At 45.1% G+C, this 17881-nt stretch overlaps 1 protein-coding gene across 7 annotated transcripts in view; it reads left to right on the forward strand.

The window, feature by feature from the left end:
* Nucleotides 1–17881, forward strand: part of PTPRG (protein tyrosine phosphatase receptor type G) — a 759442-nt gene that overhangs the window by 636502 nt on the left and 105059 nt on the right. For all 7 annotated transcript variants that reach the window (XM_032149389.3, XM_032149390.2, XM_058437116.1 and 4 more), the window contains 4 exons: nt 1657–1841; nt 5361–5469; nt 11784–11833; nt 13453–14230. In XM_032149389.3, the coding sequence (XP_032005280.1) occupies nt 1657–1841; nt 5361–5469; nt 11784–11833; nt 13453–14230 (1122 nt within the window). The remainder of the gene's footprint in view (nt 1–1656; nt 1842–5360; nt 5470–11783; nt 11834–13452; nt 14231–17881) is intronic.

Raw genomic sequence — 17881 nt, forward strand, 5'->3', positions numbered from 1 at the left:
CCCCTCATACCTTCCCTCCGGGTCCCTTTACAGCTCCCACCCCCTTCATCTCGATAAAATCTCAGCCCTCAGTTACATGAACCTTCCTCAAGGGCGTCTTCCCTGGGTGCCAAAGCCTGAGCCACCTCTTCCTCTCCCTCCTCTCCCTCCATCCTGTCCTGGCGTGCAGTAACGGCTCTGCGCGTGGGATTCTTTGGTGAGCCTCCATCTCTTAGAGTGGAGGTTCTCAGCCGAAGGTGATTGGCTCCCACAAGCAACCTTTGGCAATACCTGGAGACATTTTTGGTTGTCACAAGTTGAGGACGGGGAGCAGGGCTACTGGCATCTAGCAGGCGGAGGCCAGGGATGCTGCTATACAGTATACAGGACAGCCCCCAAGAGCAAGGCATTGTCTGGCTCAAGAGGTCATGGGTGCTGAGGGTGAGAACCCCTGCCCTGGACCATCAGCTTCATGAAGGCAGGGAGCACGGCCACAGGGGTCTGGACACCCCCGAGAAAGCACACATTTCCGGCTGACTGGATTGGACCTGTTGAGCATTTGTATAACTCATTCAGACCTGGCAAGGTCTCAACACTTTCACAGGTTTGTCTGTAAATAGATTTAGACCCACCGTGTCCCTTAAACCTCTCAGCCCCAAGGAATAAGATGAATGAGCCTGACTTTTCCTTACACCCCACGTCAGGATAATTACACGGGGTTCTGCTGTTCCAGAGAAAGTCATCCTTGTGTTATGTGACTTTGCTTTAAAATTATTTAAAGTCTCATTTTAAATTTATTTATTTGCACTCGGACCTGCTTACAATAAGGTTTCGTCTACAGTTTTAGTTAGTGCACTCTACCGGTCCAGTAGCCTGGCTTCTTCTAAACGTCCATCATGAAGAAAAATAGGCTGATGACCATGAGGCTGAAGTCGGGGGACACAGTGATCAAGGATCTTTTGGAGACAGCGGGGGAAATTTGAATATGGACTATATATGAGACAATAGTATTGAATTCATGTTTAGTTTCTTTGATAGAAACTGTTATTATGGTTACATAGGAAAGTGTCCTCAATCTTGGGAGATGCAGGACAGAGTACCTAGGGGAGAAGCGTCAGAATGCTGCAGTGTTTACTGGCCTAGCAGAAAAACAGCTCTGATTGTGTGTGCTCGTGTGCATCTGTGTCCTGTGCACGTGCGTGTGTGCATCTGTGTCCCGTGCACGTGTGTGTGCTTGTGTGCATCTGTGTCCCATGCATGTGTGTGTGTGCATGTGTCCCGTGCACGTGTGTGTGTGCATCTGTGTCCCATGCATGCGTGTGTCCGTGTGCGCATCTGTGTCCCGTGCACGTGTGTGTGTGCATCTGTGTCCCGTGCATGTGTGTGTGCGTGCATGTGCATCTGTGTCCCATGCATGTGTGTATGTGCATCTGTGTCCCATGCACGTGTGTGTGTGCATGTGCATCTGTGTCCCAAGCGTGTGTGTGTGTGTGTGTGTGTGTGTGAACAATGTTCTCCCCCTCCCTACACACACAATGTTAAGAGGACCCAGGAGAAGGGAGCATGGGTGCTTCCTGTATTACTCTTTCAACTTTTTGAGGCTGCAGTCCTTAGGGGCATGGATTGAATGGTGCATCGTTCTGAAAGCTCCCTGAGCTGAGCCCTGTGTATCTTCAGTTTGCAGCTCTCCACCCATCCACATGAAGGTGCAGCCTCTGAACCAGACAGCTCTGCAGGTGTCCTGGAGCCAGCCGGAGACCATCTACCACCCACCCATCATGAACTACATGATCTCCTACAGCTGGACCAAGAATGAGGATGAGAAGGAGAAGACGTTTACAAAGGACAGCGACAAAGACTTGGTATGAAGCCCCTGCTCTGATTCAGGGTACATGCTGCAGAGAGGGGCTCCTGCTGCAGGTCTCTGCCAGGCACTGCACAGTGTGCCAGCTCTGTGTCATCTGTCCTCACGCTGTCTGGTGAACATGGGCACTGCCATTGCTGCGCTGCTCAAGAGTGCCAGGGAGGACAGTAGATGGAGCCTGCCTAGGAGCCATCCTGACCTTACACTTAACAGCTATGCAACCCAGAGAGCCGGTTCATTTCTTTAGATTGGTTCCTTTGAAACTGACTGCTTTTTCTTTCATTATTAACAAACAGCCTCAATTAGGCCCTTTTCATCTGATGGGATTATCATAAATACTAAATGAGCTATGCAAGTATTCAACAGGTCCTATATAACTATATAAATATTAACTTATTTATTACAGTCATTCTCCTCTTCCTCTTCCCCTACTAAAGCTACTGCTGCTAATGTCACCACCACCACTGTCCACAGTCGCTGCCACTTCCGTTTGTCACGTTTGTTCTGCCTTACACATTTCCAATACCTGCCAAAGCCTTACAGCTGTGTAATATCTTATCTCTTTGCTCAGATACTCAAATACTATACTATCTGACCTCACTTTGGGCTACACGTGCCTAATTCAACGTCTCCTCTTAAAATTTACATAAATGTTTAGTGTCCAACACACAAGCCCCTTCAGAACAGATGTTTGCAGAAGCCGTCTCGTTCCCTATAAAAGCAAACTCTCCACAACTACTGTCTTACTGTCTTTTTTTTTTTTTGAGACAGAGTCTCGCTCTGTCACCCAGGCTGGAGTGCAGTGGCGCAATCTCAGCTCACTGCAAGCTCCGCCTCCCGGGTTCATGCCATTCTCCTGCCTCAGCCTCCCAGGTAGCTGGGACTACATGCACCCGCCACCATGCCTGGCTAATTTTTTTTTGTATTTTTAGTAGAGACACGGTTTCACCGTGTTAGCCAGGATGGTCTCCATCTCCTGACCTCATGATCTGCCCGCCTCGGCCTCCCAAAGTGCTGGGATTATAGGCGTGAGCCACCACGCCCAGCCCACAACTTCTGTCTTTAAGTCTTTGCCTAAAAACTCAAAGTGACACATTTGGTTTGAAAGCCTTGCATTTATTGTTAATCAAAAGAAGGCTCTGGAATAATGAAACCCGTAATTGTATATGCACATGAAAAATGCAATAGCACCAAGTGGGATTCTTAATGACTGTTATCACTTTTTTTCTCCAATACAGAGTCCTCCGGGCCCATTCAATCAGTTATAGAATAATACTTTTCATATTTCTTTAGATGAAGATTCTTTTACTTCATTTCCATTTATATTTTCAATTTCCCCACTAGACATTGTTATCTGGGTCACATTAGGGAATGATGAGCTTCATGAAATCAGAGAGGAATCTATTGAAAGGCACCCAAGGTTATGATGTATTTTAACCTTTCTCTTGTCACAACTGGAAGTCCATAAGGGATTTTTCTCTTTCTGAAGTGAAGATGGCTTGCATTAATCAGCAGAAACCATCTAGGCGCTTATGCAGTTTCTGGTTCTAAGTGGAAAATAATTAAACATGCAAAGATGAATAGATACCGTCTTGGAGTGAATTCTAATAAATCCCTGCATAGATGGAGTGAAGATTTCACTCTGAACAGAAGATGAGGTCAGAGGTTTAGAGAATGAAGCATAAATTAGTTTCAAAGAAAGAGAGATGTGGAGAAAAACATGCATTGACAGCAACTTCTTGTAAGAATTTCTAGGGCTGGTTATTTTCTTTGGAGACACAGAAAATTAATTTTTCTAATTCCTCAATGAGTGAAGAGTGCTGACTTAGTGGCAACAAAGCTATTCTCTAACTCATGGTTATTTTGGCCCAGAAACCTGGAAGTAATACATATCATTTGAGCAGCATTTTCTAGTGCACATCTGCCTTCCACATCTTCACCACAAACCTGTGGGCAGGTGTTACTGCCCACCTTTTCCAAATGAGATCAGTGAGGCTTAAAGTTAAATAACATGGCCCTAGCCTACCCCTCTCACTGGGAAGCTGCTTTTAAGGCAACAGCAGCAGGTGTGGCCACAATAACATTTTAATACCAGTTCAGAGGTTTTCAATAGCTGCGTCGGGAAAACCCACTCCCAACTGGTGGTTAAGCTCACAGAGCTGCCTCTATACTTGGCCCAGAACACATGCTTTGATGATAAGACAACTCATCTATTAAGAAGAGTCTTTGAAAATCAGTTGCTTTTGTTATTTGTTTCTTTAGGAAGCAAGTGCTGCCTGCTTTTTAGGTAGTTTCCATTTTCTCATTTTTAAAGGCTGTCAGAATGAAACTGTGAGGAAGAGGGACCTGGATTTGGCTAATGTTTGACCAGAGGTTGGCAAAATTTTTCTGGAAAGGATCACATAGTAAATATCTGAGGCTTTACAGGTCATGCAGTCTCTGGCATAACTACTCAACTCTGCCATTGTAGAGTGGAGGGAGCCGTAGACCTACCTAAACAAATGGCCATGGCTGTGTGCCAATAAAACTTTATTGATAAAAACAGACAGTGGGCCACAGCTTGCCAACACCCCTATGTTAGCCAAGTGGCATTCTTTCTGTTGCTTGGTGTGGTCTACCTCTGAGCAAGGTTTGCTGGGCCTGTGTTATATAATTCTCACAAGTACCTATGAAGTAGCTCTTCCTCTCACCATTTTACAGAAGATAGCAGAGGCTGAAAGAACTGACTCAGGACCCCACAGCTTGTGAGTGATATGAGGAGACCATGTCCTCTGCCTTCTAGCCTGGTGTTCTTCCTTGCATCATGCCCCATACTCTGTGTAATAAAAATACAGCGAGGCCTTTAAACTGTAAAGAAACAGACCTGGGCAGGCAGGGTGGCTCACCCCTGTAATCCCAGCACTTTGAGAGGCTGAGGCGGGCAGATGATCTGAGGTCAGGAGTTCGAGACCAGCCTGGCCAACATGGCGAAACCCCGTCTCTACTAAAAATACAAAAAAAAAAAAATTAGCTGGGCTTGGTGGCGGGCTCCTGTAATCCCAGCTACTCGGAGAGGCTGAGGCAGGGGAATGGCGTGAACCCGGGAGGCGGAGTTTGCAGTGAGCCGAGATTGCGCCACTGCACTCCAGCCTGGGTGACAGAGTGAGATTCCGCCTCAAAAAAAAAAGAGAATCACTTGAACCTGGGAGATGGAAGTTGCAGTGAGCTGAGATTTTGCCATTGAACTCCAGCCTAGGTCACAGAGCGAGACTTCATCTCAATAAAAAATAATAATAATAATTTTACTCTATCCCGTGTCCTGAACATTTCGATGCTGAAAACAGGTTCCCAGGGAAGTTCATAAAAATAGATTCCCAGGCAGGGTCCAAGCAGTCTTTCCTTCCAAAGTGAGCCTTTGGTCAGCAGGGAAGCATCACGTCTGTCAGGCTTTGTCACGGCACTCAGGTTTGGCTTTAGAATGCAAAGTGTGCCCTGGCCTTCAAAACTAACTCGCTGCCTCTTCCTTCTTTATCTACAGAAAGCCACCATTAGCCACGTCTCACCCGATAGCCTTTACCTGTTCCGAGTCCAGGCCGTGTGTCGGAACGACATGCGCAGCGACTTCAGCCAGACGATGCTGTTTCAAGGTGAGGCTGTGGCTTCCCCTGCTGTGGCCTGGGGCGCCCGAGACTCCCTCCCAATGTTTTCTGCTGCTTCCTGCTCAGGTGCTGGGGAAGAATACAACAAGCCTGGCCGGAGAAGTGTAGGGTTTGAAAACCTATGTGGAAAGCCCTAGTAATTTAGGTCTTCTAGGTTGGAGGTTTTATAGGCAGAAGAGGGGAGAAGAAACAAAGCATTTTTGATTATTTGTTTTATTGTTATTTTCCAACTGTGGGGAACCAAGTACTCGGGCCTTTTTCTTGGTCACTGTCCAGCGCTGTGTCACAAAATCCCTTCCAAGTTGTACCGTCGCACATCCTCTTTGTCGTTCTAACGTGATTCAGTTAGCTGTTCTCTCAAAAACTGCAGCCCAAAGCAGCTACACCTCACCCTTCCGGCTTGCGAGCCACACAAACAAGCCCCTGCATGCAGGATCCTTGAGATTCCTGGATCTAGATAGATGGTCCTGATGACTTAGGTACTAATAGAAAGGTCCAGGGCCAGAACTAGGGTGAAGCAAGTGGGACATTTGCCTTCGCTCAAAATTTTAAGGGGCACCAAAGAATTGAGTGACCAAGAGACATAATATTCTAATGGAATTTTGGTTTGTTTGTTTGTTTGTTTGTTTTGAGATGGAGTCTTGCTCTATTGCGCAGGCTGGAGTGCGGCGGCGCGGTCTCAGCTCACTGCAGCCTCCACCTCCTGGGTTCAAGTGACGCCTCAGCCTCCTGAGTAGCTGGGATTACAGGCGCCCGCCACCGCGCCCAACTAATTTTTTGTATTTTTACTAGAGATGGGATTTCATCATGTTGGCTAGGCTGGTCTTGAACTCCTGACCTCGTGATCTGCCTGCCTTAGCCTCCCAAAGCACTGGGATTACAGGCGTGAGCCACCGCGCCCGGCAATGGGATGTTTTTTAAAAGCAAAATTAGGCCAAGTGTGGTGGCTCACACCTGTTATCCCAGCACTTTGGGAGGCTGAGGTGGGTGGACCACAAGGTCAGGAGTTCGAGACCAGCCTGGCCAACATAGTGAAACCCCGTCTCTACTAAAAAAAAAACAAAAATTAGCCGGGCGTGGTGGCGCATGCCTGTAATCGCAGCTACTCCCACCTACTCGCGAGACTGAAGCAGGAAAATCACTTGAACCTGGAAGGCGGAGGTTGCAGTGAGCCGAGATTGCGCCACTGCACTCCAGGCTGGGCAACAAGAGTGAAACTCCATCTCGAAGAAATGAAAATATAATAAAATAAATACAAAATAAAAATAAAAGCAAAATTAATGTAAAAATCTCATGAATAAAATATCTGCATTTTAAGTAGAGGTAGATACACTCTGTCTTACTTGCCCCAAGCTAATCCCAGTCCTGGTTCCAGGATTATTTAGGCAGCTATGGGCTGTAGCCATGGGCTGCAGTTTGCTGATTTGGTTTGATGACAGGCCTTAAGACCGGCATGGAAGTAGGGACCAGGGTGCTGGACTCTGCTCTGCCAGCCTGAGGTCCTCTTGGATCAGGTCCTTGACTTCGACTTCTCGGGTCCTCAGTTTTCCCTGAGGGAAACTTATCTGTCAAATAAGAAAACCACACCAGGTTAACCAGGCCAGTGGTGAACCTTTTTTGAGTTATGGATCTCATGAAGGTTTGGACATTTTCCCCTACAAAGTGCTAGAATTTTGCATACAACTTCGGGGACCCAGTCAGGCCTGTGAGTTGTGGACCAGCAGCAGCGGCAACGGCAAGAGCTCCTGGAAGACTCATTGAGAAGTGCACGTTCACGGGCCCCTCCCAGACCAGCTGCATCAGAATCTTACCTGGGGCTGGGGGGCTTTATCCAGGAATCTGAGCTTTCACAAGTTGGCCCTGATGGCCCTGGAACTGGCAGGCACCGTAAGGGGTTCTGGAGTGAGGACCTCTGGTGTGAGTCCCGGCTGCCTCTTAGAAGCTGCGCAACTATGAGAATGTTTCTTAACTGCTTGAAACTGTAGTTTCCCAATCCAAAAAGTGGCAGTATCCATAGTATCTACCCCACAGGGTCTTTGTAGAATGATGCGGGGTAATGGATGTTGAGTCATTCACATAGTTCTAGTTACTGGCACTGTGTATAAGTCCCCCCCTTAGCATTAGTATATAAAAATAATAAACAATAAACCTAGGATTAGAAGCCCTCCAGCCTAGATTTCCTCCAAGGATCCCCTCTGGCTTGAACATTTTCCATTTAGTATTTAAATATTCTTTGCTAGTGTTCACATTGATCTCATCCTTCCATTTAAACGAATGGAAATAAGCATAGCTGCATTTTTTTCACAAATAAATCATGCTCCCTGTGCCCACCTTTACTGTGAACATATTGGTCTCTTTCCCTGTGTCGAGGAAGGACTGCAGGGCGAGGCCAGGTCTGTGCTGGCCTAGGGGAGAAAGAAGGAAGGCAGACTGGGAGCTCGCTGAGGCCGCGGCCTTGGAACTTCGGACACATAAATCATGATTAGGCCTCCCATGTGCGCCATCCAAGAGCCTAGAATCTGCAGAACTGCCTTACCTGATTAATAGGCCCAGAGCTCCCTGGCTTCTGCATGGACTTTGAAAAATTCAATGTTTATAACATAATGTAATTCCAAAAGGCCCTGTCAGCTAATAAGTTCAAAGCATGGAATAGTTTAAATGTCTGATCGTGATGACTTGCTGAAAGTGGCCAGTGTCTCCTTGTCTACAGACTTTCTTTCCTCAGAGGTGGACATGACTTTACTCATTACGTATATTGGCGTTTATCCCTCCATGTTGATAAGGGGGCAAGTTTTAAAATGGAAAGAAAAAAGGTATCTCCTTTTTCAGAATAATTAGGTTTCTCAATAATAAATTTAATCTTGCTTGGGAGCATTAGGAAGCCACATGGAATATTTACCATATTATAGTAAATATAACACTATTTAGGTTATATGTAACATCATAATAAATATGTTTACCTTACTGCGGAAAATATAACAATAATATAACAATAATAATAGCAAGCAATATTGTAGAATGGCTCACAGTGACAGAGCATTTTTACATAAACTATTTCATTTGAACCTCACTTTATGGCAGCTGGTGCAGTAGGGGTTATTTTACAAACAGGGAAATGATGGCTTGGGTGCAGGTGACTGCAGAAAAACTCTGCTACTAAGCTGAGTTGGGTTTTCTTATTGCAAAGCGTAATCAGCAACACACAGCAATGGCCCACCCCAAAGAGTAAAAATTACCAAATACCTGCGGTCTTCAACAAAAGGATGAAAATATTGATGAGATATTCAAAGCCTTTTTGCAGTTCTCAACAGTCATGGAAAATGGGGGTTTATAAGCTTCTTCTTTGAGCCACAGACCCATCCGTGGCAAAGGCCCTGGATCCTCTCTCAGAATGGTTTTAGATAAATAAGTGAAATACATAGGAAAGGAACCAATTATATTCAATACAGTTGTCAAAATATTTTAAACACATTTGGGATATAATAATATATGTGCTTTTTAAAATTAAGGTATTAAATGACAAGTGGTTGGTCTGTTAGCTCCAGTGATTTTTGAGTAGTGATGAACATCAATGGTATTCCACAATAGCTACAACCACTCTAAGGCGGTAAGAAAATATCTGAGATTTCCATCAGAGACAAAGCTGCAGGTCCTGCGAATGCAGTTGGGATTGGTTGCCTACATACATAGTGGAAAAAAGGGCACCATTGCAGTGAGAGCTTAGAAAAACCCCATTAGGTCCATTGACCCTAGGTAAACACTCCTGATCTGAAAGGTCCTGTAGAAGCTTCTAGTCACTAGGGCTATCAGTGACCCGAGTGGATATTGACCCCAGTGGAGATTGTTCAAGACCAGTGGAAAGCCACATGCTGATGGAGTGGCTGTTCAGTTTGTTGGCATTAAATAGAGCCCCTCTGAAAGGGCAGGTAAAGTAGTTCCTCCTGGGAATCTTTTTTCCTGTCTTAAATAGGGGAGGCATGCACACCTGTCTGAAGCATGAAGTGTTGATCTTTGAGCAGCTCAGTGATCATGGGAGGCTATATTTAGGCTGGGTGAGACCCCCGTTACTTGCTTTCTTTGCTGCCTTATTTGACCTGGGACCTACACACATTTGACTTTCCAACTATGCGAAATGGATATATCATCAGGTCAAGGTTGCAAACTCCGGCGTCCATGGGGCCAGGCAGGGGGCACGTACACATGAGGGGAGTGCCGTCAGTGGGAAATCGGAGACCATGTGGCCACCTAAAGGGGGTGATAGACACTCAGCCCCAGCTGAATGGTGCCCAGCTGGAAGGTGAGCCTGGTTTTGCCAATATTGTGAGTTTTCAGATAAGCAAGAGATTGAGAGCTTTAGATAAAGCTACCATCTACAATATTGGTGGCAAATTCTGTTTTGTTTTGTTTTGTTTTTATAAAAGTTTGCAGGCCAAACAAAAATATATGTGGGTCACTTGCCATTTCTGGTTTTGGTAACTATCATAGCAGGTACAAGCGTTATTATAGCATTTTCGCTAATCTCTCAGTGTATATAGGAAGCAGCTTTTCAGTTTATATAGCACTTTTGTTTTTTGAAAGAACCACATAGAAGCAGTTTGATGGGGTTTTTAAAAAGTCATGTTGTTTAGCATTATTTGCAATAGCCAGAAGGTGAAAGCAACCCAAGTGTCCTTTGACTGATGAAGGGATAAACAAAACGTGCTATATACACACAATGGAATATTACTCACCCTCAAAAAGGAAGGGAATTCTGACACATGCTGCAAGGTGGAAGAAGCTTGAGGACGTTATGCTAAGTAAAATCAGTGAGACACAAAAGGACAAATATGTATGATTCCACTTATATGAAGCATCCGGAGCAGTCAGATTCATAGAGAAAGTACCGTGGTGGTTGCCAGGGTTGGGGGAAGGAAGAAATGGGTTCTTTAATGCATACAGAGTTTCCGTTTTGCAAGATGACAAAGTTCTGGAGATGGATAGAAGTAATGGTTGTACATCTGTGTGAACAACCTTAACACTACTGAACCATACACTTAAACATGGTTAAGACAGTAATTTTTTTATTTTATTTTATTTTTTTTTTGAGATGAAGTCTTGCTCTGTCACCAGGCTGGAATGCAGTGGTGCGATCTGTGCTCACTGCAGCCTCTGCTTCCCCGGTTCAAGTGATTCTCCTGCCTCAGCCTCCCGAGTAGCTGGGATTACAGGCGTCCACCACCACACCCAGCTTATTTTTTGTATTTTGGTAGAGACGAGGTTTCATCATGTTGGCCAGGATGGTCTCAATCTCCTGACCTCGTGATCCGCCTGCCTCGGCCTCCCAGAGTGCTAGGATTATAGGCTTGAGCCACTGTGCCTGGCCATTTTGTTAAACTTTAAGATGATAAATTCTGTCATGTATTTTATCATAATCTTAAAAAAATTTTTTTCCAAGTTATATTGTTTAATGATAACACATAGGAGAACAGAGCTACAGGAAGAAATAAACACCAGAAAGGGTAATGTATGGTTAATATGAAATCATTAGGCCATTTTAAACAATTGGCAGTAGCTTACAGGATTTTTAAAATATAGGTAGGAATAAAAATATAACAGTACACAAAAGATAAGGTGGGCAAATAGAGTTAAATTATTGTACAGCTCATTTTTAATAAGTGGTGAAATTAGCAATTTAAGGTAAACAGTAATAAGTTAAGGATGGATAATTAGAATCACAAAAAGGATAAGAAATCATGACCAAAAAGATAGTAGAGGAGGCACAATGGTGTAATACGATTCCCTTTAAATCAAGTTCAAATACAGGTAAAACTGACACAGTCCAAATAGTGGCTGGCTTTGGGGGGTGGAGGTGGATATTGACTAGATGCGGGCACAGGTCCACCTTTTCTCCAGCCACACACTGGTGATATGTCTCTATATTACTGTGGGGAGTGGTTACACAGGAGTTTACATATGTAAAATTCATTCACCTATACACCTATATCTTACGCATTTTACTGTATGTAAGCTTTTACCTCAATAAAACAGAAAACAGTAAAAATTGAAAAATAACTTTTTAACTAATAGTTGAAGACAGGGGTCAGCATGCTACTACCCACAAACCAAATCTAGCTCTCTGCCTGTTTTTGTATGACTCGTAAGCCAAGAAGGGCTTTACATTTTTAAATGGTTGGAAAAAATCTACAGAATAATATTTTGACATGTGAAAATTATATGTAATTCAGATTTGTGTTCATAAGGAATGTCTTGTTAGAGTCACAAAAAAAGTTTTATTGCTTAAATGTAATTTCTTTGTTTCTCAGCTAATACCACTCGAATATTCCAAGGGACCAGAATAGTGAAAACAGGAGTGGTAAGTAGAGAATGGGAGATTGCTTTGTCGTGGCGGGTTGTTAATTTGCTTGCAGTTAAAACTGTCACCACGAAGTGGCAGTATAATGTTGTTAAACTGCTCAGTATAAAGCGGTTATGGTAGAGAAAAAAATTACGTTATTCGCTTTTTATAATTCAGTACCTTACGAACACAAGCTGTGCAACAGTGTTAGGTGGTTATATTGTATAATTTTGTGAAGGTAAAAATTCTTCATATTTTTAGTTATGATTTGTGGGATCAGACGATGCAGGACCATAAGGGGGTTAAATCTGTTCCAACCCTTTCACTTGACATATGCACAAATTCAGAGGTTGTCATTTGCCTAAAGTTATATGGATCTGAAAATTTCTGGAACCAGAATTAATATCTTAGTTTCCCCATTCCTGGTTGGTATAATGAATAATTAAAATACTAATCACAGCAGTGGTGATGATAATAATAGCGTAAAATTCACTATGCTCTCCCTGGGTTTCGGGCACAGATTATTTTATTTACTTCTCCAGGCAGCCCACAAGGTCAGTGTTACTGTTGTTCCTGTTTTACAGATGAGGAAACCGAGGCTCAGTGAGTTAAAGTAATGTGTCCAGCATCACCCAGCAGGCAAGCTAAAATTAGACTAATAGCTCAGAGCAGCACTTATTGTTTTCCTAAGATACCTTATGTGAGTAAAACCCCCAGATTTGAGCCCCAATTTAGTATGGTGGGAAGAACGAGCCGAGTCTTGGGCCCAGGCAGCCCTGCATTTGTGCCTTCCAGGTCATGTACCTTGTGTAAGCTCTTTAACATCTCTGTGTCTCAGTTTCCTCACCTGCAAAATGGGGTGATGATCACGTCTGCCTCCAGAGTAGCATGGAAAGCCCTGGCACACAGTTGGCATTTGTTCATTCGAATTCTTGTTATCGTTGTTGATGTTGTTGTCATCTGTATGGGCTCAGATTTTCCCACGGATAAACTTAGAAACTGAAAGGTACAGTGACTCTGCAGTGCCCAACATGGAGATGCAGAGATGTAAACCAGTGCCCAGAGCATGCACTGCAGAGCATGGCTTCTGCCTCTGACCCTGTCACTGCACACCTGGGCAGGCTGCTTTCCCTCCTTGTCCACCCACTTCCTCACTGGGAGATGGTGGGGTTGGGCTGGATCGCCCAGTATCTTTCCAGACCTAGAACTGAGTAGCTACTGAAGTGTCAGTGATATACATAAAATCAAAGGTCTTCTGCCTCTCATCACCCCAAGAACAGATGACCGTCTGATTTTTCCAATTCCTGACTTCTTTGTTGTGTAAGTGAGCTTTAACACTACTTAGTGTTTTTGGTACCTAGCCTCATCTTGGGTAATATCAGTGAAAAGCTGAGTTTGATTCACTAGTTATGCTTTTTAACATGTTCACAATTATAAAACCATTAAAAATAAAAGTTGATCACCCATGGACCACCTAATGTCCACTTTATGCCATACATTGGAAACCTCCATAGCACAAATGAGTAAAATCCTCAGAGGGTGACAACCAGGGTCTCGTTCCCAATCTTAATTACTGATGCTTCTCTGCTTTTTCTTCTTCTGCCTCTTTTCCACCCTTGCCGGGTGACCCTTTCCAGCCCACAGCGTCTCCTGCCTCTTCGGCCGACATGGCCCCCATCAGCTCGGGGTCTTCTACCTGGACGTCCTCTGGCATCCCATTCTCATTTGTTTCCATGGCAACTGGGATGGGTCCCTCCTCCAGTGGCAGCCAGGCCACAGTGGCCTCGGTGGTCACCAGCACGCTCCTCGCCGGCCTGGGGTTCGGCGGTGGTGGCATCTCCTCTTTCCCCAGCACTGTGTGGCCCACGCGCCTCCCTACGGCCGCCTCGGCCAGCAAGCAGGCGGCTAGGCCAGTCCTCGCCACCACAGAGGCCTTGGCTTCTCCAGGGCCCGATGGTGATTCGTCACCAACCAAGGACAGCGAGGGCACCGAGGAAGGAGAGAAGGATGAGAAAAGCGAGAGTGAGGATGGGGAGCGGGAGCACGAGGAGGATGGAGAGAAGGACTCCGAAAAGAAGGAGAAGAGCGGGGTGACCCATGCTGCCGAGGAGCGGAACCAGATGGAGCCTAGCCCCACACCCTCGTCTCCTAACAGGACTGCCGAGGGGGGGCATCAGACTATACCTGGGCATGAGCAGGACCACACTGCCGTCCCCACAGACCAGACGGGCGGAAGGAGGGATGCCGGCCCAGGCCCGGACCCCGACACGGTCACCTCCACCCAAGTGCCCCCCACCACCACAGAGGAGCAGTATGCAGGGAGTGATCCCAGGAGGCCCGAAATGCCATCTAAAAAGCCTATGTCCCACGGGGACCGATTTTCTGAAGACAGCAGATTTATCACTGTTAATCCAGGTAAGTGGTGCAGGTCTTCTTTGAGGGTTCCCGCTCCTGTGAATAGTCGTACCCTTTTTCAAAAAATTGGAAGGAGAAGGTGAAGCTTCAGAAAGTACTTAATATTCTTAGAATCATATATGTCTGTCATAGAAAAGGTGCGCGCGTGTGAATGTGTATGTGTGTGTCCCTATTTTACTCCAAAAGCCTACTCTCTTATGCTGGAGTCTTTCTTTGATATTTGTTTTCTTGCCTCGGAATAACTCCAGGGACTTCAACCAGGCAATGATACAAATGAATAAAAAAAGCCATCGATCTTAAGAAGTTTATTTATTAAGATTTCATTCCATATTCATTATATGACGTAGCTACAAATGGCTAGTTTGGTGCCAGGGACTGGGCAGGGTGCTGTCCCAGGGGATCCTGGTCCCTGCCTAGAAAGTTTAAAGGGGAGGGCAGACAGATGACAGACAGCAGCTAGCTGGAGCACATGCCCAGAAGTTAGGTAGCAGGAACGTTAGAAAGTGAGCAAGCTAGATGGTGGTTAGTCGGCAAGCTAGATGGTTAACTGGCAAGCTGGAAAACTAGCTCACTGAAGTTTTCGATTGTGAAATGGTAATAGAGGAAATAAACAGGATGCTGTCCAAGAGAATTATGGAGAGGAATAGGGACCTATCTTAAAGAAAGGCCACTGGAGAAGTGGCATATTCGTGGAAACCTACAGAATGAAAGGCTTCAGCCTGGGGAGAGCTGGTATTGGCCCATGGTCCTTGCCCAAGAAATACGGCCCTCTCTCCCAGAGCTGCCATTGCTGTGGGAATGAGCCAGTGTATGAACAGTGAGGCCAGGGCATGAGATCCTCGTCTTACCCCTCCTGGTGGCAATTTTGTTGCTCTATCATATGCTCAAATCTTAATGAACCGTCCTGATAGTTGCTGCAAGGGAGCCATAAGCATGAGGAGTTGTTATTGTTGTGAGGGCTTTTCTTAATAAGAAATTCTTCATTTTGCCAGACTACAAGATGTTTAGCAACAATTTTTTTTGCGTCTAAGCTGTTGTGGAGTTGTAAGAGTGCAAAAAAAAAAAGCAACTGGTAAATATTTATTTGCTTTTGCACTTGTAAACATTAAAATTCATCTAAAGCTGAGATCTCGTATGTTAAGATACAACTTAGAATAAATTTTCATGTTTTGAATTACTTTCCTCTTAAAGCTGGTATGAACTAATTTTTTAAGTGGGGGTCTCCTGTGGGTATTGCTCACTTTAGCTGTGATTTGGGGAAAGGTGCAGAGTAGCCTTTTGTGGAACGGAGTGAAGGAAACATGGGGCCACTTGGGAAGCTGTTTCTGTATGAACAGTGACATCCCCTCTAGGAATTACTTTGAAAAAGTTGAATTTCTTGCATTTGAAGACACTGAAGAAACATGTATGGAATTCCCACTGTATAAGAGGCACCAGGCTAGGCTTTGGGAGTAGAACATAGGTAACACAAACTTCTCTTCTCTTGGGGTTTGCCTTCTGGTAGGGGAGCTTGAGAATATGCCAGTAAACAAATGCATACCCTTAAGTAGCCTTAATTGCTACAGTTGGGGAGCGGAGGAACAGTGTAGCTCTGAGTGGTCAAGGATGACCTCTGAGCAGAGATCCAAGCGGTAAGAAGGAGCTAGCCATGCAAAGATCCAGGGAGGAGAATTCTGGGCTGCAGGAACAGCAGGTCCAGAGACCCTACAGTGGAGAATTAATTAGGATCAGTTGAGGAGCTATCAGGCCAGTGTGGTTAGACCAGAGAGAGTGAGGGGGAGAGGAGGGGATGGATTTAGAGATTGATGGAGGTGCTCTGGAAAGGTACTCGTTGACCACACTGAGGATTTCGTTCTACTAGAAATGAGAAACCAGTGGTAGATCTCGGCTGCAGCGTTACTTCATTGATTTTTTGAAAGACCTCTCAGGCCTCTGCGTGGAGATGATATAGGAAGGCAGGAATGGATGAAAGAAGCCCAGTTAGGAGGCAGTGGTAATGGTGGCTTGGACTAGTGTGTTTTCTACGAAGACAGGCGGTGGACTTGGAATTGATTTTCAAGCTTGAGTGTTCAGCCTCTGGACTATGGGCTGTGGCAAAGTAGCATTTTCAGCCTGCTCCTCTTAAACATTTGTTTGACCACATTCCTGAAAAATATGGCTGCTGAGAGCTTAGGCTGGGAGTATTTACAGTTTGAGAGATGGGAGAGGTAAGTGGAAATGAGTTCTTGCCATTGGAGTCAGGTTCCAGATTCCAGAGACAGGGGAGAAGAAACTGATGGTAAACTCTGGGGGCTCCCTACTCCAGGTATGAGGTGTGTAGGTCCCCAGCTTCCACCCTACAGAAATCTGAGAACATCTACAATCTTGGCAGAGTGGCTTTGGGAGTCAGATCAACCGAGTTGGCTCTGTCCTTTATTCACTCATGGTCCTCAGGTAAGTCTTAGTCCCGTGTACTCATTTGCAAAGGGGAGCTAATGATCATGCTTAATGCCGAAGGTGGTGTGGCTGTGGAGACCCCCTCACTGTCACTGACAAATAGAAGCTGTCAGCAGCCCAGGTGCCACACAATGATGGTGACTGTGAGGAGGACCCCCCACAGCCCTTTCCTTTGCTATTGTCTGTGGACATTAAAGCTACTGGTCCCCAAGTAGCTGCCATTAAAAATGACCTCCAGATGGTCGGGTGTAGTGGCTCACTCCCGTAGTCCCAGGACTTTGGGAGGCCAAGGAAGTTGGATCGCTTAAATCCAGAAGTTCATGACCAGCCTGGGCAACATGGTGAAACCCCGTCTCCAGAAAAAATACAACAATTAGCAGGGCATAGTGGCTCATGCCTGTAGTCTAGCCACTCGGGAGGCTGAGGTGGGAGATCACTTGAGCCTGGAAGGCAGAGGCTGCAGTGAGAAGATCACGCCACTGCACTCCAGCCTGGATGACAGAGCAAGACTCTGTCTCCAAAAAAAAAAAAGGGACCTCCTGAAACTCAGCACTGGTAAATCAGAGCTTTCCCTTATCACCTTCAGCTCAGCGAGAAGGTCCACTTCTGAAAGCTAAAAAAACTTCCTTCAGAATTTCAAGCAGTTCAAATCTGAAAATGGTGGTGATGATTGTTTAAGCCAGAGATAAGCAAACTTTTTTCAGCTAAGGGCCAGAGAGTGAATATTTTTCAGTTTTGCAGGCCACAGGTCTCTGTTGCAGCTACTTAATTCTGCCTTGTAGCACAAAAGCCACCATAGACAATACACAGCTGAGAGGATGTGATAGTATTTCAATTAAAACTTTGTTTGCAGAAACAGGCAGTGGGTCTGATACGGTCCACAATCTGTCATTTGCCAACCCCTGGTTTACACAGAAATATGCATGTGCCTGTTGATTAGTAAAGGATGTGAGTGACCTGAGGGTAAAACAAGCAAATCCCACATCACTCAATGATCCTTAAGGTCTTGCTTCACTTCCATTCACCCCGTCCTTTGCCCTGTCTGCCTCCTCCAGTGTGGTATTTATTTTTTAATGAAATCGCCATCATTTTAATGTTAGTGATTTATTTTAAGGACTTTGTGTGTACATTTGCTTTAAATCTGTTCCACATTTATTTTTTCTTCATATTAAGAAAAAACAATTACTTTAATCAATACCTGGTCTCTGAAAAGAG

The sequence above is a fragment of the Hylobates moloch genome, unplaced genomic scaffold (assembly GCF_009828535.3).
Source record: "Hylobates moloch isolate HMO894 unplaced genomic scaffold, HMol_V3 SCAFFOLD_4, whole genome shotgun sequence".
Taxonomy (NCBI): Eukaryota; Metazoa; Chordata; class Mammalia; order Primates; family Hylobatidae; genus Hylobates; species Hylobates moloch.